Below are 24,853 nucleotides of genomic sequence, written 5' to 3'. Positions count from 1 at the left end.
CTTAAGTAAATGACATTTCTCTGCACTGATGCCATTAGCATTGAACAGTTTTCTGGGTTCAGGATATTGATCACCTACCCTCGCGATAGGCAATTAAAATCAGAGCACTGGGAAGGCAACTACTGGCACCACCGCCGATCCGCAGTTTAAAGGGGCCATGGTGCTTGTACAAGCACTGTGGCCCCTTCATTAAAGGGGTTCTCCGGGAATTAAGAAAATAAAAATACTTAAATATTACTTTATTATAAATATATTCTCAAATACCTTTCACTATTTATAATGGCTCGTTTTGTTTGGAGAGCAATCATTAGGAGAAATAAAATGGCCGCTGTCCCATTAGTTCACACAAAACGTGTCCTGATCAACACTGAGGTAAAGAGCTGACTCATCCTCCTCTCTACTTGTCAGGGATTATGGTCCTGAATACAGATGATAAGAACTTTAGCAGGGCAGACTGTGGTAATGTGGTAATGTAGACTGCATACAAGAGCTGCTGCTCATTAGCCACATGTCACCCTCCTCTCATGTCTCCTCATCGTCTCCATTCCCACAGAGATTCACCTGTGTTCAGGATCATGATTCCTGACAAGCAGAGCAGAGAGGAGGATGAGGCAGCTCTATGGCTCATTGTGGTGAAGTCACTTGTCCTGCTGTGTGATCAGGACAGGTTTAGTGTGCACTAATAGGACGGCGGCCATTTTATTTCTCTTAATGATTGCTCCCTAGACAAAACAAGCCATTCTAAGTAATGAAAGGTATTTGAGAATATATTTCTTATAAAATAATATTTAAGTATTTTCATTTTTTTTATTCCTGGAGAACCCCTTTAAGTTCATCTACCTGCATACCACCTACTTAGTAGCAGAAGTGGAGGAAACTGTGGCTTTGGCCCCTTCCAACAGCAGGTGTTGATGCCAAGACACGGACCCGCACACATCTGATATCAATGGCCCCTTCAAACAGGAGATCGGCAGGGGTTCCATTAGTTGTCTTTCACCTATCTGATACTGACGGCTTTTCCTGAGGATAGGCCATCAATATCTATACCAAGACATCCCCATTAAGTGAACACACCATGACTGGCTTTATGGTATCCCTAGCCAAGCCTGGGCAGTGCCACTCCTCCCCTGATAATACCTTCCACTCATTTCCACCCCACTATTTCTTCTCTAATAGCCGCTCCATTTGGGGATGACTTGGATGGATATCTCATACAGTCCTTTAACATAGTGTAAATATGCACTGATATATTACACTTTTCCTTAAGTAGCATTTTTCTTTAAGCTTGGGATGTAAACTATGGGGAGGTGGAGGAGGGAATTCCTTGTATTTGCCACTCCATTAATATACATTATACTCTGAGATCAAAACAGGAATGGAAAGAATGTACTGAAGGTAATATATGACTATGCTTTTTAGAAGGAGTGTCTGGAAATAAGTCAATAATAGCCCATGCTCAAGTACTTCAGGAAAATCACATGATAAAGCTCAGACCAGTATATAGTCACATTCCATTAGTCTGGCACATGATAGCCCGATAGATGCCCTAAGGTCGGCCATACATGTTCGGCTGACAGCTATCTCTCCCAATTCCCTCCCGGCTCCCCCATACACATACATGTTCGACTCATCTGAACAGGTATGGTTATTAAATGGGGAGCGGGAAGAAACTGCTGCTAGACACCTCTGTCAGCGTCTTATCTCCAGAGAGGACAAAAGGATTGGGCGAAAATATTAATTTTGCCCCATCCTTCTCTCCCCCACATGATCTGTCGGGGGAGAGTCAGGAGCTCCCAAAACACATTAGACTGTCAGACAAACTTGTATGGGGGCCTTAAGAAGTTACTAAGGAACACCCATTTCAACTCCAGTTTGGAGAAGGCACCACAAAGTCTACACTTTTCCTTGTTTTACGAGATTTTTATACTGATGATCTATCCTTTGGATAGGTCATCAGTATCTAATCGATGAGGGTCTGACACCCAGGACCCCTGCCAATCAGTTGTTTGAGAAGGCCATGGTACTCCTGTGAGTGCCTCAGCCTTCTCTCTGCTTTTCCTAGGCTACTGACGTGGTGTAGGAGCTGCTCAGCCCCACAGAAGTGAATGGTACTGAGCTGCAGTACCTTGGCATGGCCACCACACACTAGACAGAACCTTCTGCTTACGGCTCCTTCTACTGTCTAGGTTCCGGTGGCTGCCTGAAGCAGCTGATCGGAGGGGGGATGATATTGATGATCTGTCCTGAGTAATGCCTGAGCGCAGTCCAAAACAGAGCCGCGCCTATCAGTAAGTCCACAAGAGGAGCTCCACTCTCCTCCAAGTCACAGAAATGTAATCATGTGGACGGCAAAGATAAAGTTTAGTGAGTCGTTATGTCATACTCGCGACCCGTGCAGGGAGGCCAAGAAGATGTTGGGCTCGGCTCTACCCATGTAACCAGTGATTTTGTATGAAATAAGTATGACATAATGACTCATTGAACAGCAGTATGAACTTCATCTTTGACGTCCACATGATTGAATTGCTCTCCTGAGTATTGGCCAATGGCCCACAATGTCTAAGGGTACTTTCAAACTAGCGTTGTTAGAATCCAGCAGGCAGTTCTGGCAACGGAACTGCCTGCCAGATCCTGCAATCCGTATACAAACGGATAGCTTTTTTTCCGGATCCGTTAGATGGATATTTAAATTTTTTGCAAAGATCAAAAGAGAAACCCGCTCCTCCTATATCCTGACGCATGCGCCTAACCAGAAAACCAGATTCGGCATTAATACATTTCTATGGATATGCGGTATTGTTCCGGGATTGTGTCCGGAAAAAACACTGCAGCATGCTGCAGTGTTTTGTCCAGTCAAATACTGTACAAGGGACGGAATGGAAGACATCCTGATGCATACTGAACGGATTGCTTGCCATTCAGAATGCATTAGGACAAAACTGATGTGTTTTTTATCGTCTGACAGATCATAAGTACTGTACGTGTGCAGGGGGGTCTGTAAATTGGGTTTCTAAGTTCAAAGTAGTCTATGGTGATAAAATATTTCAGTAATTTCACCTTTTGTCTGTAAGGAATGAAACAGTGAGGACCACACCCTGACAGGAACTGCTGTGTAGTAGATCTACCCTCAGGTAATGCAGGTAATTACAGATCCGGGAACAGTAAAGCCATGACAACTAGTGTTGGTCGAGCACCAAAGTGCTCAGGTGCTCGAGTAGAACACCTCGGGATGGAAGTCAATGGGAGAACCCGAGCAGTAAACCAGGCACCCCCTGCTCTGAAGAGGGGAGTGTGTCTGGTTCATAGTAAAAGGTCAGAAATTGATGGAAACACCACTGAAATGGTTCGGGAACAGCATGGAGAGGATGTCTGGATGCATCTTGTACTCGCAGGTCGCTGCTGGGAACGATGTTGTCCGAGTAGTACGCCCCTTTTACAGACGGACCATACCAAAGATAAAATTGATTTTAGAGGAAAAATTGTGAGGAAACATTCTTTCCTGTATATTTACTTGTATATAAAGTGCAAGTGCTGCCTACAAGGCAGAGGCACTCCAATACAACCTGTATATCACATAAAGGAGGGCCTCATTCACATTGTGGTACAATTGTTTAGGTAGTGGGACTCCTACACTCATAAAGCCTATGAACTAAGTGAAAGGGCTTCCAAAAATTACAAGGAACCGGCACTCCACTACACCCTTTATTACACATAAAGGAGGGCACCATCGACACCCTTGAAAAATTATGATTGATGGCCTGCTGGTGACCCTCAAAAACATTAGGAGCAAGGACCTGCTGGTGACTCTCTAAAACATTAGGGGCAAGGGTCTTCTGCTGATCTGACCATCTAAAACATTAGGGGTGAGGGCCTGCTGCCGAGCTGACCATCTAAAAAATGTTGTGGGCGAGGGCCTGCTGCCAAGCTGACCATCTAAAAAAGGTTGTGGGCAAGGGCCTGCTGCCGAGCTGACCATCTAAAAAAATTTGTGGGCGAGGGCCTGCTGCCAAGCTGACCATCTTTAAAATGTTGTGGGCGAGGGCCTGCTGCCGAGCTGACTATCTAAAAGTTTAGGGGTGAGGGTCTGCTGCTTAGCTGACTCTCTAAAACATTATGGTTGAGGGCCTGCTGGTGACCCTCAAAAACATTATGGGTGAGGGCCTGCTGGTGACCCTCTAAAACATTAGGGGTGAGGGCCCGCTGCTGAGCTGACCCTCTAAAACAGTAGTAGGGAGGGCAGACTAATAAGCATGTTGATATGATGGAGGAGGAGGACAAGAAAAGGAAGATTGAACCATATACCCTTTTTAGTGGTGGAAGGGTAGCATGGGAATACAGTGTATTCAATACACCATAAAAGCCACATTTAGAGTGCCTTTATGTTCAGCCGCTTTCCTCTGGTGGAGTAGAGAAGTCAGAGGCAATCCAGGCCTTGTTCATTTTTAAAAGAGTCAACCGGTCAGCATTTTCAGTTGACAAGCAGATGCGCTTATCAGTTATTATGCCCCCAGCAGCACTAAATGCACACTCTGACAAAACGCTGGTGCCGGGGCAGGCCAGCACCTCCAAAGGGGTAGAGCACCAGTTCGTGCTTCCTCAGAGTTGCGTAAAACCTCACAGAGGTCAGACATCAATGCCCACTCGTCGCTTGTGAAGAACGGAAGGTGACAAGGCGATGACCATGTTGCAGCTGGTATTCCACTACTGACCTCTGCTGCTCACAAAGCCTGGCCAACATGTGGAACGTCGAGTTCCAGCGCGTGCTCACGTCGCACAACAGTCGGTGAGCTGGCAATTCCAAGCGCTGCTGCAGCGTTGCCAGACTGGCGGAAGCTGTTGATGACTTGCGGAAATGGGCACACATGCGGCGCACATTCACCAGTAGCTCAGGCAAATTGGGGTAGGTTTTGAGAAACCGCTGAACCACTAGGTTAAACACGTGGGCTAACCATGGTATGTGTGTGATCTTGCCGAGCTCCAAAGCCACCACCAAGTTACAGCCTTATCAGATACAACCATGCCTGGTTGTAGGTTGAGTGGCGAGAGCCACAGCTCAGTCAGGTCCCTTATACCCTGTCACAGCTCTGCGGCGGTGTGCTGTTTGTCGCCTAAGCAGATCAGTTTAAGCTCGGCCTGTTGCCGCTTCCCCACTGCAGCGCTACACTGCTTCCTGATACTGACTGATGGCTGACTGGTGCTGCAAGATGATAATTCAGAGGTGGAAGTGGAAGAGGAGGCAGAGGAGGAGAAGGGGGGGTTGCAGCCACTAACATAGGTGGAGGCATAAACCCTGATGGAAGTAGGGCCCACAATCCTTGGTGTTGGTAGCACCTGTGCCATCCCAGGGTACGACTCGCTCCCAGCCTCCACAACGTTCACCGAATGTGCCGTCAGGGAAATGTAGCGTCTCTGGCCAAAAGCACTTGTCTATGTGTCAGTCGTTAAGTGGACCTTCCCAATAACTGCGTTGGTCAGGGCACGGGTGATGTTACTGGACACATGCTGGTGTAAGGCTGGGACTGCACACCATCAAAAATATTGGCAGCTGGGGACAGAGTACTGCAGGACAGGCTGCGGAAAGCCTCAGTGTCCGCAAGCCTAAATGGCAACATTTCCAGGGCCAGCAATTTGGAAAGGTACGCATTTAGTGCTATGGTCTGTGGCTGGGTATTTGCGCTTTCGTTCAAAAGCCTGGGGTATAGACATCGGTACGCTGCGCAGGGACACAGACGTGGATGTGCTAGCTGATGGTGCTTGCGAAGTTCCAGGTGCATGGCGGGAGTCATCCGGGCCTGCATCTTGGACAGGGGATTGACCAGCACATAACACAGGGGAAGAGGAGGCAGGGGTGCAACCCACAGACACTGGTTGTGGACCCAGGTGTTCGGCCCACCTACTAGGGTGCTTTGATGCCATGTGGCGGATCATGCTAGTGGTGGTGAGGTTGCTAGTGTTCACGCCCTTGCTCATTTTGGTACGGGACAGGTTGCAAATGACCATTCTTTTATCGTCCGCACTGTCCTCAAAAAAGGGCCAGACTGCGGAACACCTACCCCTTGGCAAGGGAGATTGCCGCAAGGGGGTGCTCCGGGAAACAGTTGGAGGCCTGTTTGGTGTGGCCCACCTTCTCCCTTTTGCCACCCCACTGCCTCTTCCAGCCTGTTGCGGTGCTGCAGATCCCTCCCCCTTTGTACTGCTGTCCTTGCTTGGCTTGCCACCTTCCCAGGGTGGGTCAGTGACTTCATCGTCCACCACCTCCTCTTCCACTTCCTCAATCTGGTCATCCTTCTGACTTGTTGACCTAACAATAACCTCAGTTATTGACAACTGTGCTCATCCTCATCATTAACCTCTTGAGACACTAATTGCAGTTGAATTATTAGCAACTGTGTCTCATCATCATCATCCACCTCGTGAAACACTAATTGCCGTTCCCCACCATCCTCTTCCTCTGACTGTGGATGCTCTAGAGTTTGGGAATCAGGGCACAATATCTCCTCATGTCCATCTTCAAGCGGGCTTGGCAAGAGGCCCAAATTAAGGAATGTCGATGAAAACATCTCCTCGGAATACCCAAGTGTGGGATCACTTGTTTGCCAAGACTTTCCATGGTGGGTGGAAGGAGTATCAGGGTGAGGATTCTGTTGACCAGACTTTCCCGTCCCTTACTGCTCACCTTCCGCATATTAAATGGAATATATACTTGCAAGTATGTCACACGTACAGTAGCGCAGGTTTTGTAAGTGTATGCACAAATAAAGTACACAGAATGCCACAGATATTTTTAGGATGCACACACGTTAAACAGGAGGTATAGCGCAAGTAATGTCACCACCGCCTAATAAAAAATCACACTGAATGAATGTCACTGATATTTAGGACGTGCACACGGTAAACAGGAGGTATAGCACAAGTAATGTCGCTGTCACCAGCGGCTAATAAAAAATTACACTGAATGAATGTCACTGATATTTAGGATGTGCACACGTTAAACAGGAGGTATAGCACAAGTAATGTTGCTGCCACCAGCAGCAAAAAAATTTGACTGAATGTCACTGATATTTCAGATACGCAAACGTTATACAGGAGATGTAGCGCAGGTAATGTAACTGTCCGCAGCGGACACCATATACGGAAAAAGTATATATTGCTGCCAGATACAACTATAGTCCTTAGTACTTTTGGGTCTATAACAAGTATAAAAACTAAAATATTCCTATTTCACTCCCTACACTATCTCTCCCTTCTGCTCTCCAGCTCTAAGACTGAGCAGAACACGTGTCATTGGGTGCTATATAGCACCCGATGACACGTTCCGGCCAGCCAATCATTGTAATGCCAGTAGCCAACATGGCTACGGCATTACAGTGAATGGCAGCACTTACCTGCACGTTTATTGGCTGCGTATTTGAGCATCGCGCTCGAGCACACGCGGTATTCGGCCAAACACCACGATGTGCCAAGCATCGCGATGCTCAAGTAAAATAAGTGTTCGGCCGAGCATGCTCGCTCAACACTAATGATAACCAATAACGATGGCTCAGAGTAAATTCAAGCCCAAAGGAAATATCCTGAAATGTTTGCTCCAGACTTTCTTTGCAGTTGTTTGCAAGTTTAAAAAAATTACGCATAGTGGGCGGTATACGGTGGATATCTCAGACAGTATAGGAACTAGCATCAATTCAGGGCTTATGTGCATGGCTGAATTAAGACTCTATTTCCTACAGAGACATAATAGGACTGCCATAGAAGTCCACCTATGGACCTCTACTACGCTATATCTCCATGTGCCTCCAAATTCATATGGAGGCAGAAATTTTTCCTATCTGTATGAATTTGACAGATAAAAAATCCTTTGCTCCATCAGACTCCATATAGACAAAGTTGTCCACCCCAAAAAGTTACTTACAGCTCTCTGCAATGTAGCAGCCCATTTGTCTCTGTCCCACCCCCAAGGAGATTCAGTTTTCTGGAGCATACTGTGTCGTACAAAGCTGATGGCCTCTATGAAAATGTAGCACTATCTTGATGTCCCCAACTCAAGTTAGCCTGACACGAGACAGTAATTGACCACTTCTTATGGTCCCAAAGATGGATGGTTGATCAGCTATTGTATTGACTCCACCTATTCTCCTCCTGCTCACATTCACTACTTTATTAAAAATGAGCCAATGTATTCCAGCCAATCACATTTTGGAAGTCCTTGTTATATTCAAACCCTTTCACCATCAAGTTTGATATGGTCCCTCACTCCTCAAGGGGGGCTGCTGTTATGATCAGTGGGTGTGGAACTACTGTGACAACCACCTGGTTTGACTTTGGGCTAATCCTAAGGTCCCTTTCACACGAGCGTGACGGATTAGGTCCGGATGCGTTCAGGGTGCGTTCAGTGAAACCCGCTCCATTTTGTAAGCAAGTTCAGTCAGTTTTGTCTGCAATTGCGTTCAGTTGTTCAGTTTTTTCCGCACGAGCAATGCGTTTTTCACGCCCGTGATAAAAAAACTGAAGGTTTACGAACAACATCTCTTAGCAACCATCAGTGAAAAACGTATTGCTTGCGGACGCAATGCATTTTTCACTGAAGCCCCATTCACTTCTATGGGGCCAGGACTGCGTGAAATATAGAATATAGAACATGCTTAGTCTTTGACGCAACGCAGAACTAATGCGTGAAAAAAAACGCTCATGTACACAGACCCATTGAAATGAATGGGTCAGGATTCAGTGAGGATGCTATGTGTTCACATCACGCATTGCACCCGCGCGGAAAACTCGCTCGTGTGAAAGGGGCCTAAGGCCTCTTTCACACTTCAGTGTTTGGTCAGTGATTTCCATCAGTGATTTGTGAGCCAAAACCAGGTGCAACTCTAAACACAGAACAGGAGCAGATCTTTCCCTTCTACCTCATGTCTGTGGAGGCTCCACTTCTGGTTTTGGCTCACAAATCACTGATGGAAATCACTGACCAAACACTGAAGTGTGAAAGAGGCCTAAGAGTTCCACAAAAAAAAAAAATCCACGGCACTCACCGCTAGGTAAACCTTCATTTATTTAATTCCATTAAAATCATGCAAAAGGATAGTTGAGCAGGACAATCAAGGACACAGGCCATGGCTGATTTACGTCCTTGGACGCTTTCTCAAGGCGTGACGGGATACAGCCTGACCACACTTAAAGGGAACCTGTCACCGGGATTTTGTGTATAGAGCTGAGGACATGGGTTGCTGGATGGCCGCTAGCACATCCGCAATACCCAGTCCCCATAGCTCTGTGTGCTTTTATTGTGTAAAAAAAAAAAGATTTGATGCATATGCAAATTGACCTGAGATGAGTCCTGTATGTGAGATGAGTCAGGGACAGTGATTATTTACAATTGGTCACTGGGACCAGAAATTGTCTCTGGGTTTACATATGCTGCCTAGCGTGCTCCTCATTTGTCACACGGTCCTCACCATGTGACAAATGAGGAGCGCGCTAGGCAGCAATAAGTGAGGCCCCGGAGCTAGCACCACTGCTTAATATAGTTACTTACAAGCAGCACTGCAGACACAGCTGATAATTTTAAAGTGTCAGTTTTAGGTAGCAAATTTTAGTGACAAGCAATAAACGCTACATTTTATACATAAGGATTAGTAACATATGTAAACCCAGAGACAATTTCTGGTCCCAGTGACCAATTGTAAATAATCATCGTATTGTGTCTCAACATATGTTAATGAGTCAATTTGTAAAAAGTTATGAGTCAGGGACAGGACTCATCTCAGGTTACTTTGCATATGTATCAACTAGTTTTTTTTACACCATAAAAGCACACAGAGCTATGGGGACTGGGTATTGCGGATGTGCTAGCGGCCATCTAGCAACCCGTGTCCTCAGCTCTATACACAGAATCCCGGTGACAGGTTCCCTTTAAATCCCTATGATTGACATGGTCTTCAAAATATGGAAATATGTAAAATAAAGTTAGTATTAAAATAAATATAAAGATAATAAATACATCAAAAGAAAGAGGACAAGTCATTCCACATGGACCTCATGCCTCCATCCGAATAACACTTCATAAACTGATGGACTTCTATGTCTATTCATTCCACTAATCAATATCAGCAATCAGAGATTGCGGATTTTGGTGCAGATATGGTGCAGAAATGCACATATATCCACGCGAAAATTGTGTGCCAATCTTATGTGCAAGTACCCTTAGGCATTGCGGTTAACGTGCGTTTTTTTAATGCAGATTTACGTGCAGAAAAACTGCAGTGTATAACAGTACTAGCAAAGTGTATGAGACTACACAAATCTTATGAACACTTTGCGGATTTTTGCCGTGCGGGAATTGACCTGCCGTGCGGATATCAAAATAAATAGCATGTCAATTATGTTTGTGGTTTTAGCTGCAGATTTCACCCTTTTTAAATGTAAAACCGCATCTAATCCGTTACAAAATCCACAATTAGACATTGCAGGTTTTGGTGCGGATGTGCTGCAGAAACGCAAATTAATTCGGATCTTATGTGAGTTCACAGCTGTGTTCAGGCGGCCTTACAGTAGCTGCACAGTGTGCAGATTTATATGCAGAAAATCTGCACAAAATCTACTCCAAAACAGTACAAAAAAATAAATCCGTACAATTTATCTTGGTTTGGGCTTATTTTCTATGCGGTTTTTGGTTCAGATTCGATGCAGATTTCCTTTCCACTGAAAACGGTGAAATCCACACAAGAAAACCACAACAACAATTTACATGCTGCAGATTTTAAAATCCGCACAACAGGGCAATTTCTGCACCTAAGGGTTCATGCACACGACCGTATGTATTTTGCGGTCCGAAAAAAACAGATCCGCAAAAAGTAAGGATGACATCCATGTGCATTCTGTATTTTGCGGAACAGCTGGCCCTTCATAGAATAGTACTATCCTTGTCCGTAATGCGGTCAATAATAGGACATTTTTTGGGTGGAACGGAAATACGGAAACGGAATGCACACGGAGTACCTTTTGTTTCTTTTGCAGACCCATTGAAGTGAATGGTTCCACATATGGTCTGCAAAAAAAACGGACCGGACACAAAGAAAATACGTTTGTGTGCATGAGCCCTAAGGCTACGGCTACACGGCGACATTGGTCATGGTCAGAATCGCAGAGTAGCAGTGATGCCATAGAAATGAATAGGATTGCTGCGCCAGTGATGTGTTTCCTGCGATCCCATTTTCTATGGGATCTTTGCGATCCTGACCGTGACCAGTGTCACCGTAGCCTACAAAAAAAAGCAAAGTGTAGATGAGTTCCGTCTAATCTCATACACCTGGCTGGTACTGTACGGCGGTTTCCTGTGGAAAAATTGCACATAATCCGCATGGTGTGCAGGTAGCCCTAGGCTGCTTTCACACTTGCGTTTTGTGCGGATCCGTCATGGACGAATCCTTTCAGATAATACAACCGTCTGCACCCTTTCAGAACGGATCCGTTTGCATTATCTTTAACATAGCCAAGACTGCTAAAAAGTCATGGGAGAACAGATCCGTTTTTTATTGTGCCAGATTGTGTCAGTGAAAACGGATCCGTCCCCATTGACTTACATTGTGTGCCAGGACAGATGGCTGCAAGCAGCGTTTTGGTGTCCGTTTCCAAAGCGGAACGGAGGCAAACTGATGCATTCTGAGCGGATCCTTTTCCATTCAGAATGCATTAGAATGCAAACTGATCCGTTTTGGACCGCGTGTGAGAGCCCATGACGGATCTCAGGAACAGAAACCAAAACGCGAGTGTGAAAGTAGATTTAAGGGGCGGCCACGCGGTCAGGTTTCTGTATGCGAATTTGAAATCCAAGTTAAGATTGGATTGTAAAAGGAGAGAAAGTAGAAAGGACAGATGTGACCTCTTCTCTTTTTTTTATTCATTTCTGGCTTTGCATTCCGAAACTGCATCAGGAAACCTGACCGTGTGGCCGTACTCTTAAAATACCTTCTTTTCTATAAATCGGTGACTACTCAATGACCCAGAGTCAAAATGTCTGTGGTTGAGAAGCTGCCAGACTGTGAATCTGCTCCGTTATCCTGCATGGCTATGATATGACGTGTGATGCCCCCACAGCAGATCCCACCAAGGATCTTGTAAGCATTTGTAGAGTGAAAGGTTCTCCCTGCAGGCTGGGACCTGCACCCTCAGCTGCACACAGATCAGTTTACAGGTATTTTTGCAGCCTCCTCTATGCAATTGCTTGTAAGATCCACCCAACCTTTTTTTTTTTTTTCTTAAAGCCACAATCCCTTCTGTGCAGGAGGTTCCCACTTGTATTACTGCCTCCTGCAGAGGAGCAGTCGCAGCCTGGAGCTCTCTGCAGCTGAAGTCACTTACAGCCTTCCTCTGCACACAGTCAGCGCTCTGCAACCATGCTCAGGGTCTTGGTGGAGTCAGCTTCTAATGTTCCTAAAACCAAGCTTGGGAAGCCGGATCCTATAGCGACCATCACCTTCAGAGGTAAGATTTGGACCAGGGCTTCTATACTGAGCCTCTCTGTCCTCTCCTCATCTGTGGCTTCGCCTTCCAGCATTCCTGGTCCTGAGCTCCATAGCTTTCCTTAACTACCATGTAAGAAGCTGGTTTTCTCCTCAGCAAGGACAAAACTGCCTTTGAATGGTTGTAGGTCTGGTTATACGTCTGCCGGCTTTATGGATCAAAGGCAGAGGTTTGTTGTGGAACTACAAGTCGCAGAATGCCTAAATAGCATGCCGTGACTAACCAGATTGCCACAGGTCTGGTCTTGAATGTTTCAGGGGAAGATAAAGAGTTAATGACTTGCTATTCATGGAAACATGTCGGTACACATGTATCAAGGTGTCATTGATGCAAACCGGCCATGCTGCAGGGAGTGTCTATTGTGTGCAACAGCTTTTCTGTTATGTTTCTGCCCTTTTTTACCTTTTTAGTTTAGTTCAAGCGAACCGGCCGCACAGGGTGTGTCGATGCTGCTTCGTATGGTGGATTTGTGGGGCTCCTGTAGCCGATGTCCTCAGTTCTCTGTGCCAAAATATGTACTAAAGATTCGACCTCTGCTACGTTTCCAGTTTTAATATTAATAACCCTAAAAAAGTTGTCCTATTAGGTCATATGTAGGGATGAGCCAAGTTTGGCGTACAAGGTTCAAGTTATCTAAGAATTCCATTATGGATTCCGCTACCACGGACCACAACTTATGGTGGTAGCGGAATCCATAATGGAGTTCTTAGATAACCTGAATAGTGTTGGGCGTCTAAAGTTTGGGTTCAGGTTATCAAAGAATCGCGTTATGGATTCCGCTACCAGGGACCATAATGGAATTTAGAATCCATAACTGGCTTGTTCGATAACCCAAACTTTAGACGCCGAACTTAAAACACAAGTTCGCTCAACACTAAACCTGAACCTTGTACGCCTCCCTAGTCAAATGGATGTCATAAAGGGGATCCCCTGCTCAGGACTCGTGGAGCGGCGAGCCGCTACTAAAGCCAGAAAGGTCCCTGCTCTGGAGGACTCAACGTGACCATTTACGAATTTGAATCGTGCCATGTAGTAACACCTCTGCTGCAGTGGCTTCCATTGGATGAGTGATTTGTCTGATCAGCGGGGCCCATGCTCCCTGTTTGAATGCAGAGGCAGACACACATGCATATTCACGATCCATTCAACTCTATGGGACTGCCGGAGATAGCCGAATACAAACGCTCAGCAGTCTTCGGCAGCCCTATAGAGCTGAATGGAGCACTAGTGCGCAAGCCTGACCGCTATTGCATTCAAAATGGTGGAACGCAGGTGCCTATTTTTTGTGATCGCCGGGGTTCCCACAAGTCAAGCGCCTCCTGATTAGACACTGTCCTAATAGGACAACCCCTTTTAAGGCTAGGGCTTCTGGTCGTACAACATGAAGATCACAGTGTAGGGTTGCAAGTAATGAGTCAATGTGGTTACATTGTGACACATGAGACAATGTGATGGTCATAAAAAAATCCAAACCTGCTGGATGTTTGGCAAGTGGCCATGTGACTGTGCCAGTATTGACTTTACAGGGGTCGGCCCATTTCACACAGTGATGGTATATCGCTAGGACATTCCACCAATGTCAGATAGGTGTGGGTTCTGCCTCTGAGACCCGCCCCAATCTGTAGAATGGGACACCAAAGTGAACGAGGGTGCACAGTGCATGCGCAGCATGCTCTCCATTCACTTCTATGGGAGTGCCGAAAAGAGCCAAGTGAGTGCTCAGCTATTTTCGGCACTCCTGTAGAAGTGAATGGAGGGTTGCCTCGTTTGCACGGTGCACCCTTGTTCACTTTGGGGGACCCCTTCTAGACTAAGTGTTGGTCCCACTTCTGGATAGGGGAACATTTTACTGATCAGCGGGGTCCGACAGCTGGGACCCCTGTGTTCCTTGTTTGAATGGAGTTTATGGTTCCTATTATGAATGGCTCTGTACTATTAGGGCTCATGCACATGACCATATGTATTTTACGGTCCGCAAAAAACATGGATGAGTTTGTGTGCATTCCGTATTTTGTGGAACGGAAGAGCTGGCCCCTAATAGAACAGTAATATCCTTTTCCGTAATGCGGACAATAATAGGACATGTTCTATTTTTTTATTTATTTTTTGCGGAATGGACATAAAGAAACAGAATGCACACGGAAAGAAAATATGGTCTTGTGCATAAGCCCCATTAACCCGTACACTGATGGAATCGCAACATTTGCTGATGGTGCCTCCCTTGCACAGGAAATGAATGGAGCGGACTGTCGAGCATAAACAACCACTCCTTTCGAGCACTGTGCTTGGCTATAGTCCTATAGCAATGAATGAAGTGGTAGTCCGCATGCTCGATCAGCCGCTCCAGTCATTCAGAGGCATCGGGCCCCTTTTCTAATGGTGGGGACCCAGCCATTGATCTAATAGCTATAGATAAGGGATGACTTGAGGCTCAGATCTATTCACATCTTCTCTGTTCTCCTTCTGTAAACAGTTCTAGTGTTTTTGATAGTAAAAGTAACACTGCAGGTGGAACGTGAAGTTCCTGTGTCCCAAAATGAAATCTGTAACGGGCCACTCGCCTCCCATGTGCCATTTATAACATTGGCTCTTATAGGCCATAGTCACCTTTGGGCTCCCTAAGTCACAGGGGCCAGAGGCGGCTGCTACAAATGCACCCCCTTATAGGGCATTCTGTGGTGTCCACAAGTCTCAGAAACCTAATGGACCTGATCATAACTCGATAGGATGTGTCAAAACCAGATCCATCATGGCTGTCGCAGGTCTGTTAAGAGCGCAAGCCACGACGTTTAAATTTGGACAAGGTAGCTTTATTCTTGTTGACATTGAATATGTCACGTTGCCTTGTTTTCTGCACAGTCTGGATGGAGTGGTGTCCTGAAAGATAAAGTGTTAATGCAGGGGAAAAAACATCTGGCCCTGATTTATGATGCAGCTTGTGAGCTCTTTGAAGGCCTTCTGACCAGGGTAGCTGGCATGGCATCTGCCAAGTGAGAGGAGCCATCAGAGGTCAGGGCTAGTTAGAGGTAACTAGATGGAGGGGAGGGAGATATTATGTGTACGGTAGTAAATTCAAAATACACTTGTATAAATGAATGAAGCATTGTTTGCAGGAGCTACAGATGTAGCGGGCAGAGTTGGGCACTATAGAGCCATTAAAGGTAAGCTGCTGCCCTATCATAAATTGGTGACCCCCCCCCCCCCCGAGTGACTGACCGCTAGGTCACTTTATTTGAACTGACCCAGTGGTTTTTCTGAAATCCATATTGAGCAGCAACAGTGTGTCAGCTCTGGAGTCCACAGTGCGGGTATTTTTGTTGCAGAAAATTCCGCTACTGAAAATCGGTTCTGTTCACCTGAATGGGGCTTGCAGGAATCCACGTGCTTGCTGCCCTATTGAAATGAATGGAACTGATTTTCAATTCTGGAAAATTCTGCAACAAAATCCACAGCATGTGAAGGCACCTGGCTCTCCTCCCTGCCACTGATTGCTGTAGGAAGCTGTCAATCAGCGGCAGGGGGTATAGAGAGCTGAAAGCTCATGGACATGAGGACACTTGCCGTGGAGCTGCTCAAAACAGATTTTATCAACACGACTGGGTCAAAAAAAAAAAAAAGTTTATGCTGCAAAATAAAACATTTGGTAGATCCCCTTTAAGGGCCCATGCAGACGGCCGTTTGTCCGGCTGTTCTGTGCCGCAATTGCGGTCCCCAATGCACGGAACTGCCTGCCAAACAGCCGTGTGCATGAGGCCTAACTTAAAGGGGTTGTCAAACACTGAACAAAAATTGGCATGGATTGGGACCGGATATAAAAAAAAAAACACCTTGTTAGTGTCCTGATTTTGCTTAGCTTCAGCAATCACGTGGATGTATACAGCACTGAAACTGAGAAACTCTGACAAGATGTATTTTTATTTAATTTTTTTTTGCATGATTTCAGGCTCCTGGTGGACAACCCCTTTAAGGTAATCATCCTCATCCCTTTTTTCTACTGGATGAGAACTCCACTGTCCATAGAAACAAAATAATTGGCAGACCAGGGGGTAGGAAATTGACCTAAGGGTTATTAAAATGTTGCGGAGAGGGAGACTAACACCAGGCCCTACCGGTCTGTGTGCTCACACAAAGTCTTGAAACTTCACCGCCTCTTATATGGTGAAATCTGAGAGCGTCCTGGCAGACTTTATATCCTGCATAATTTTCTGTTGAATCACTGCCTTTTATTTTTTTTTTATGTGACTTTGTCTTGTGGGGGAACCTCCTCGTCTAGTGTCTTCATACGTCGTAACCATTCACTGAGTGAACATCCATGCCTGACTCCGGGCTTTAGTATATACATTGTATAGGAACTGTATATAATGGGAACAGGAAAAATGTGCGGAGTTTCCATGCTCCTGATGGTGAGCAGCTGTTTATATGGCTCTAGGGTTGTGCGCTCCACGTTACTTCCTGGACATGGAGCACAAATACTAATAAGTAATAGACATCACAGAACAATACTTGTTAGCGGATGTAAAGTGTGATTGTCCTCAGAAAACCTGAAAGAGCCTGCTGATCCGCTTCATGAACAGGTCCAGCACTGGCGAAATCTGGCTGCCAGAGATTGGCTATAGGTGATTTCAGACATAATCCTGGGATAGTCACTGCAATGGAAATTTTAAAATCTTCTTCCAATTAATGGCTATTGACACCTAGAATTCAATAATAAAAAAATTGCCCCCAAAACGGTCCATATGGCCTTTAGAGAAATGATGCACCTGTATGTGAGGCGCTGCGTTCTGCTATTAGAGAATACCTCTGTATTGCCACATCGGATGCATCATACTTTGGGCGCGGTGACTCGGCGGTTTGCTCTGTTGCCTTGCATCGCTGTGGTCCAGGGTCTGAGTTTGACCAAGGGAAACATTCTGCATAGAGTTTGCATGCTTCTGCTAATGTTTGCATGTGAGTATTGTTGTTGTTTCTCTCCGCACTCCAAAATAATGCGGATAAGTGAATTGGTCTCGATCGATGTATGTGTTTTGTGATCAGGAATTTAGTTAGTGAGATCTGCTAAGACAGGGGTCAGCAACCTCCGGCACTCCAGCTGTTGTGAAAACCACAATTCCTAGCACGGTCCATTCGTTCTCATCAGAGTTCTTAGAAGAGCAGAGCAAGTATGCATGCTGGGAGTTGTAGTTTCACAACAGCTGGCGTGCCGGAGGTTGGCCATGCCTGCACTAGGGAATAGAGACTGATGTGAGGGATGGTAATTTTTGCAAAGGGCTGCAGAATAGGTTGGCATTAGTCCTCATGCACACAACCTTATTTTGCCTCCACAGCCAATCTCCATTGTTTATTTTTTGCGGATTGTACATGGACCTATTAATTTCTATGTCTGCAGTCCGCATCCGTGTGGCTGTTCCACAAATTATAGAACATGTCCTATTATTTTCTGTTTTGTGGATAAGAACAGGCATTTCTACTGATGGGAGAGAGAAAATTGCAGAATCCACGCAGCCCGTATTTTACAGATCTGCGGTTTGTCGACACCAAAATAGACCTAGTTGTGTGCATGACGCTTAGATCTGTAGAATAGTTTGCTATAAAAGCAACTGGTGACTCGATGGTTATCAATGGTGCCTTGTGGTCCTGGGACCCCTGGGCATCGGCCCACCAGGAAATTTCCCTGTAGGGTCTATGGCCAGTCCGTCACTGACAGGGAGTTTGTATGTTCTCCCTGTGTTGGATTCTCCAGCTTCTACCACATAAAGAAAACCTACAGGGACTCGCGTATTTCTGTATAGCATTGTGGAATGTGTTGCCGCTATATAAATTATAAAAAATCAGCAAATTAAAAATGTCACAAAATTTTGTCATTTGTGAGAAAATGCCTCCTTGTAAAAGCTGTCCGACGTTCGTCTGCACTATTTTCTTATGCATAAGATGCTTGAACATGATTGAAAGTTTTACAATAGTTTGGAAGTGCGGTTTTTACCATTTTTGCGGTTTGATAAGTCTTATACTTGGCAGTGGCGCTGTGTATACTGCTCTAATATTTTTTTCTTATGCTGCTCGGTTGTTAAAGCGTCCACCATTAGCGGTCCAACCGAAATTCATTTCCACATGGTTCCCTCATAAGGAACCACAGAGAGTAGATTAAGAAACACGTGTTCTCTTTATCAGGAATATACATTGAAATCAAACCTCCCACTGGTTCTCCATTCCTGTTTTACTCCAAATATCTCATTGTTGCCAAATAATATCAAATCGTTTAAAGAGGATCGACCATCAAACTCTTTATAAAATGTTACTCATACAAAAGGGTTAAAAAATGAGTGCGCTAAACTGGAAATGACCTCACCGGAGGAAAGCGATACAGTATTCAAATCAAAGTATCAAATGACAAGTACATGATATCAGGGCATAATTCAGGCTAAGTAGCTATTGCAGGGTATACAAATGGTTACCATGATATTCACAAGATCTGTGCATCCCAAAAGCTAAACCACCAAGGTGGCCATGTAGACAGGAAATCCCCTTAGCGAAGAATCGAGTACCGTACCTAAAGCAATAATCGGAGCTAATATCACAATGTAAGGGGCGTATAACCCATCATGGTCTCCTGCGGATGGCGCCAATCCTGATGCATATTTCAGTGGAGCTTTTTTCTGGGTTTGTTCGTCACTGTCAGCAGTAATACATGGGTTATAGCTGTATACACGTCAGATTAATGTCTATTGTGCGGCCCGTGTCCTCCACAGACAGCACACGGGTCCTATTCATTTTATTTTTTTCCATTTGGTCCGCAAGAAAAAACCTGGGGCAGGGACTAGTTTTTGAGGGACCCATTGAATGGAATGGGCACATTCTGTCTGCAAGACTCGCCTTACGGCACAGATGCCACCCGTGTGCTCTGCTTTTCACTGATCCATTAAATAGAACATTTTTGGATAGCAAAAAAGCAATGTTCGGGGGGGCACTGAACTACTTTGTAGATGCAAACTGGACGTGGGAGTGTGAATTAGACCTTACTGTGTATCAACGCATGAGAAGAGAAGGTCCCCACATGAATACATTGCACTTGATACTATGCTATCCTTTTAAAGGGGTTGTCCAGGATTTTACTATTGATGACCTATCCTCAGGATAGATCATCAATATCAGATGGACAGGGTCCGACACCCGGCACCCCCACCAATCAGCTGTATGAGGAGACGGCGCGCGCAGTCTACATGTGCCGTCTCCCGTCTCTTTTCCTGCTCTGCTGCTGCTTTGCCATAGACGGCGGCGGTGAGCAGGAAGAGAGAAGGGAGACGCTCGTACAGCTGATCGGTGGGGGTGTCGGACCCCGTCGATCTGATATTGATGACCTGTCCTGAGGATACATAATCAATATAATTTACTGTATAACCCCTTTAAGAAAGCAAGCCAGTATTCTACATATTAGCTGAAGATTGACTAGACCCACCAACTTCAATGTGAGCGACTGACCACAGAATATTTATAGGCACGGACAGACTTTACCACCACACGAACCAAGCAAATGCTTGGGGTGCAAGAGATCAGGGGGGCCCTCTGCTGGCCACAAGTGGTTGGCTGAAACAAAAAATAACACTGAAGGGGTGGACATAACACTTGCGCAGCTGGTTGAACTGCATGGGGATGAGGAGGGGTCGCTTCCCAACTATAGAGCAGTAGAAGTCCCCGGGCTGCACTGTTTAGCTGAGAGAGGGGCCTAAGGATGTGTTGGGGCCACCCAGGCATAACTTTAAATGCCATGTCCACCCCTGTTTATAGGGGTGTCGCCACTCTGCTCCAATGGCAGGTATGGAGGTAAAGAGGGGTCATGGACAATGGATTTCAACGAGCCTGACAGATATATTTTATACAATTTCTATCAAGGTAGACAAGCTGCCAGATGTTCTCCACTCCCTATTAAGAATACATGCATCCTCGACTGGGCCCAGTGTGCATGTGTATGGGGGGTGGGAAGGAACGGTGTAACAAGTTTTCCACTGACTGCTATCTAATGTCTATGGCCACTTATAGAGATGAGCGAGTTTCATATTTTGAAATTCGTTCACGCTTCGTTTGGTAAAAGATGAATTGCGTTATGGATTTCGTTACCACAGACCATAAGGCAATTCTCTGACGGAATGCCTTTAGAGGTATTCCGTTATTCATGCCGTCATATTAGAAGTCTATGGACTGCATAACTGATCCGTCCAGTTTCCGTTATGTAGGGGAGGACTCCGTTATGCAGGCCATAGTCTTCTATTATGACGGAATGGATAACGGAATACCTCTAAAGGCATTCCATCACAGAATTGCTTTATGGTCCGTGGTAACGGAATCCATAACACAATTCCCCTTTTACCACCAAACAAAGCGTGAACGAATTTCAAAATGAGAAATTTGCTCATCTCTAGCCCTTTAGCTTGTTTTTGTCTCATGTTACCGCTCTGTATGTTGCTTGCTGTCACCTAAAACCAGGGGCGTAGCTATAGGGGGTGCAGAGGTAGCAGTCGCTACTGGGCCCAGGAGCCTGAGGGGGCCCAAAGACCCTTGTGCCACATAAGAAGACACCAGTATTATAGCAAATGCATACTGGTCAAGTTGACGGCTGGAGGGAAGGGGTTAGGTCAGGAATTTGGCATGGGGGGGGGGGGGGGGGAGTGCAGTTTTAATTTTTGCCTCAGGCAGCATGAAGGCTATGTGCTTCCCTGCCCCTGGCCACAAAGCACTGAGGAAAGGGGAGCCCAAGCTGAACTCTTGCAGCAGGGCCCATGAGCCTCTGGTTTTAGGCAGGGGCCTAGCTATTCATTTATACCAGGTATGTTCATCTGACAGCCGACCTGTCCAGTCTTGTTACCCCTCCATACCTCCATTGTTTACATCATATGTAAAGGCCACCTTCTCAGCAAAGCTCTACAAGACCGAGCAATTGGGGATTTCATCTCTGCCAGTTTTTGTTTATTGCTCGCCTGCATCTAAGATTCTCCACAAATATTCCTAATGAAAAGTCAAATACGGTTTAATTCTACAGCTCCTATGCAGACCTATATGTTTCTATGGTAACAGGCTACAAACCCGTAGTTGCACTTGTCTCCTGATTCTTACTCATGATGATACAGCTAGACAGCACTAGGACTGTGGGAACAGACTACACAGTTTATTTGTAGTCTGTTGCTATGGAGACACATAGGTGTAGATACAAAACTAAATTTAGATTTTCAGTGACTTAATCCTGATTCACACGTTCAGTGTTCCACGTATGTGTTCTCCATGGACGGCACGCGTACCCATTCATTTTAATGTGTGTCTTCACACATCAGTGTTTCGGCACGGTCCATGTTTTTAGCACGGATGCATGCTCTATTTTGTCCGTGTTCATGCATCACGCCCATTAGTTTATGGGTCCGTGAATACCACAGATGCCATCTATGTTCCGTCCATGTTTCGCGGATCACTAGGAAGAGATGCTTTTGAAAAAAATAAAAAATTCTGCTGCACAGTGTCTGTGAAAAGCGGATGACACAGGGACAGTAAAAAACTGATACGTGGACCGCACATGGATCCATCAGACATCTTCACGGAGGCATCACTGACCACCGTTACACGGATTTGTGCAGTGACATGGACGTGTGAATGAGGCTTTAAACGTTAGTTCTGTGCATCTGGTTGTGGGTGATTTGATGGGAAGCACATGGGTTTTTACTAGGCCCATTCAGGTGAATGGAACTGACTTATTTATATATATTTTATTTTTTTCCAGTCATAAAAAGCTTTTTATTTTTTTTTTTATTTTTTTTTTTTTTTTTAAATTTGCATGAGATTTGTGAAGAATTCGTTACTGCTTCAGCAAGACTGATCTGGCTTTTCCCATTGGTGCTGATCAGATAATATCGGCCTGTGCGGGGACTCCCCAGCTGGACCTTCATTGCAAACTACAGTACTAGTAATTTATTTATAACTTCTAGAAGTAATAATAAAGGAACGGCACATAATAGAGCCATGAGAATGGATGCTCCAGAATTGTTACATGGGGAATGCAGGTAGTTACTAAACAGACGTGTCAGGAGAACTGAAAGGTCCTCTATAAGCTTTACTTTAACCCCCGACAATTTGGCCATATTCACTCGCAGTGATGGTAGGGAGACCACATGATTGCAGCAAACGGGAAAACGACAGCAAAGCTGTAAATAAAACATCATAAATCTGTCACGTGGTTCACAGCTATGCAGCAACATTGACGGTGACCAAACCCCATATACAGTGTGGAGAAGGTGTACAGTCCATGCTGGAAAAAATGCAAAAATGATTATCAGATATATTGTCAGTAATGGATTTACGGTACTTTTTTTATTAGCAAAATTACCCAAGGAATTGACTGCCATATTTTCTGCAGTCACTTGATGAGAACCCATTCAAACAGAGCTAAATGGTGATCGCTGTCCCATGACTGGATGCAAAGGGTTAATAATCCACCATATCCAAGGGTGGCTTGTCCTGCTATTGCTGCGACATCTCGATGGTTGCATATTGCAGAGGCTGGAACCTGTCAGTAGGTAGATGTCTGCACTGGAGACCGAGATGATGGAACTGCAGAATGTACTTCTTAATTCAGGCTTGTTTGATTCAGTGGAGATGGCTGCCGCCATCTTTAGGGTTTCCCATCTTAGACATTTATTGTGTATCCACAGGATGTTCCATAGATGTCTGAGGTGGTTCCCACTATGGGGGCTGTGCTAGTGAATCACGGACGTGTGCTGTGTTTTCCACACATACCCATTGATTTTAATGTCTTTGTTCACACATCAGTGGTTTTCCTTTGACTGGGGGTCAGTGGAAAAATCACGTTGACATGAACTACTTAGGGCCGTGATGCAGAATAAACACGCCCATTGAAGTCTATGGGTCAGTGAAAACCACTTGCACAACATGGATTGATGGCGTACATGTCCTGGCGGTTTTTCATGGACCGTTGGAGATACTTTGGAAATTAATTTTCAGCCTAGAAGTGTCACTGTCCCTCCTGTGACAGATGTCAGAAGATCGAAGAGACTGGCAACACGTAAAGGGATATAAGTGCTGTTTCACACGAGCGGATCCCGCACGTGTCACCCGCAGCGTGAAAGAGAGCCAAGCCCCGTTCCGGACAGCAGAGACACTGAGCATTAATATGATTAATAATGCTCCGTGCCTCTCCGTGACCTTTTTACTACAAAGTCACAGTGAGATAAAGTTGTCACCGTGATTTTGTAGCAAAAAGGTCACAGAAAGGCACGGAGCATTATTAATCATGTTAATGCTGCGTGTCTCTGCTGTCCGGAATGGGTCTTGGCTAGGGATGAGCGAACTCGAACTGTATAGTTCGGGTTCGTACCGAATTTTGGGGTGTCCGTGACACGGACCCGAACCCGGACATTTTCGTAAAAGTCCGGGTTCGGGTTCGGTGTTCGTCGCTTTCTTCGCGCTTTTGTGACGCTTTCTTGGCGCTTTTTGAAAGGCTGCAAAGCAGCCAATCAACAAGCGTCATACTACTTGCCCCAAGAGGCCATCACAGCCATGCCTACTATTGGCATGGCTGTGATTGGCCAGAGCACCATGTGACCCAGCCTCTATTTAAGCTGGAGTCACATAGCGCCGCCCGTCACTCTGCTCTGATTAGCGTAGGGAGAGGTTGCGGCTGCGACAGTAGGGCGAGATTAGGCAGATTAACTCCTCCAAAGGACTTGATTAACTGATCGATCTGCAGCTGTGGATCATTGAGCTGCTGATCCTCAATTGCTCACTGTTTTTAGGCTGCACAGACCGTTTGTCAGTCTCATTTTTCTGGGGTGATCGGCGGCCATTTTGTGTCTTGTGGTGCGCCAGCACAAGCTGCGACCAAGTGCATTTAACCCTCAATGGTGTGGTTGTTTTTTGGCTAAAGCCTACATCAGGGTGAAGCTGTCACACCAAGTGCATTTATCCAGCAATAGTCTGTTCATTTTTTGGCCATATACAAAATCAGGGGCAAGCTGCGCCTGTCACCAAGTGCATTTAACCCTCAATGGTGTGGTTGTTTTTTGGCTAAAGCCTACATCAGGGTGAAGCTGTGACACCAAGTGCATTTAACCAGCAATAGTCTGTTCATTTTTTGGCCATATACAAAATCAGGGGCAAGCTGCGCCTGTCACCAAGTGCATTTAACCCTCAATGGTGTGGTTGTTTTTTGGCTAAAGCCTACATCAGGGTGAAGCTGTCACACCAAGTGCATTTAACCAGCAATAGTCTGTTCATTTTTTGGCCATATACAAAATCAGGGGCAAGCTGCGCCTGTCACCAAGTGCATTTAACCCTCAAT

At 45.5% G+C, this 24,853-nt stretch overlaps 1 protein-coding gene across 8 annotated transcripts in view; it reads left to right on the top strand.

The window, feature by feature from the left end:
* The first annotated feature begins 12,211 nt into the window (after positions 1–12,211).
* The window catches only part of MYOF (myoferlin), a 187,964-nt gene continuing 175,322 nt past the window's right edge, over positions 12,212–24,853 (top strand). For 2 of the 8 annotated variants that reach the window (XM_044297274.1, XM_044297272.1), the window contains exon 1: positions 12,213–12,480. In XM_044297274.1, coding sequence (XP_044153209.1) covers positions 12,393–12,480 — 88 coding nt within the window. In that variant the 5' untranslated portion in view covers positions 12,213–12,392. Of the gene's footprint in view, positions 12,481–24,853 lie in introns of all 8 variants that reach the window. The other 6 variants (XM_044297277.1, XM_044297275.1, XM_044297273.1 and 3 more) reach the window with 5 other exon arrangements.

Source organism: Bufo gargarizans, chromosome 6, assembly GCF_014858855.1.
Source record: "Bufo gargarizans isolate SCDJY-AF-19 chromosome 6, ASM1485885v1, whole genome shotgun sequence".
Classification (NCBI taxonomy): Eukaryota; Metazoa; Chordata; class Amphibia; order Anura; family Bufonidae; genus Bufo; species Bufo gargarizans.
This window is presented reverse-complemented; position numbering and strand designations above follow the sequence as displayed.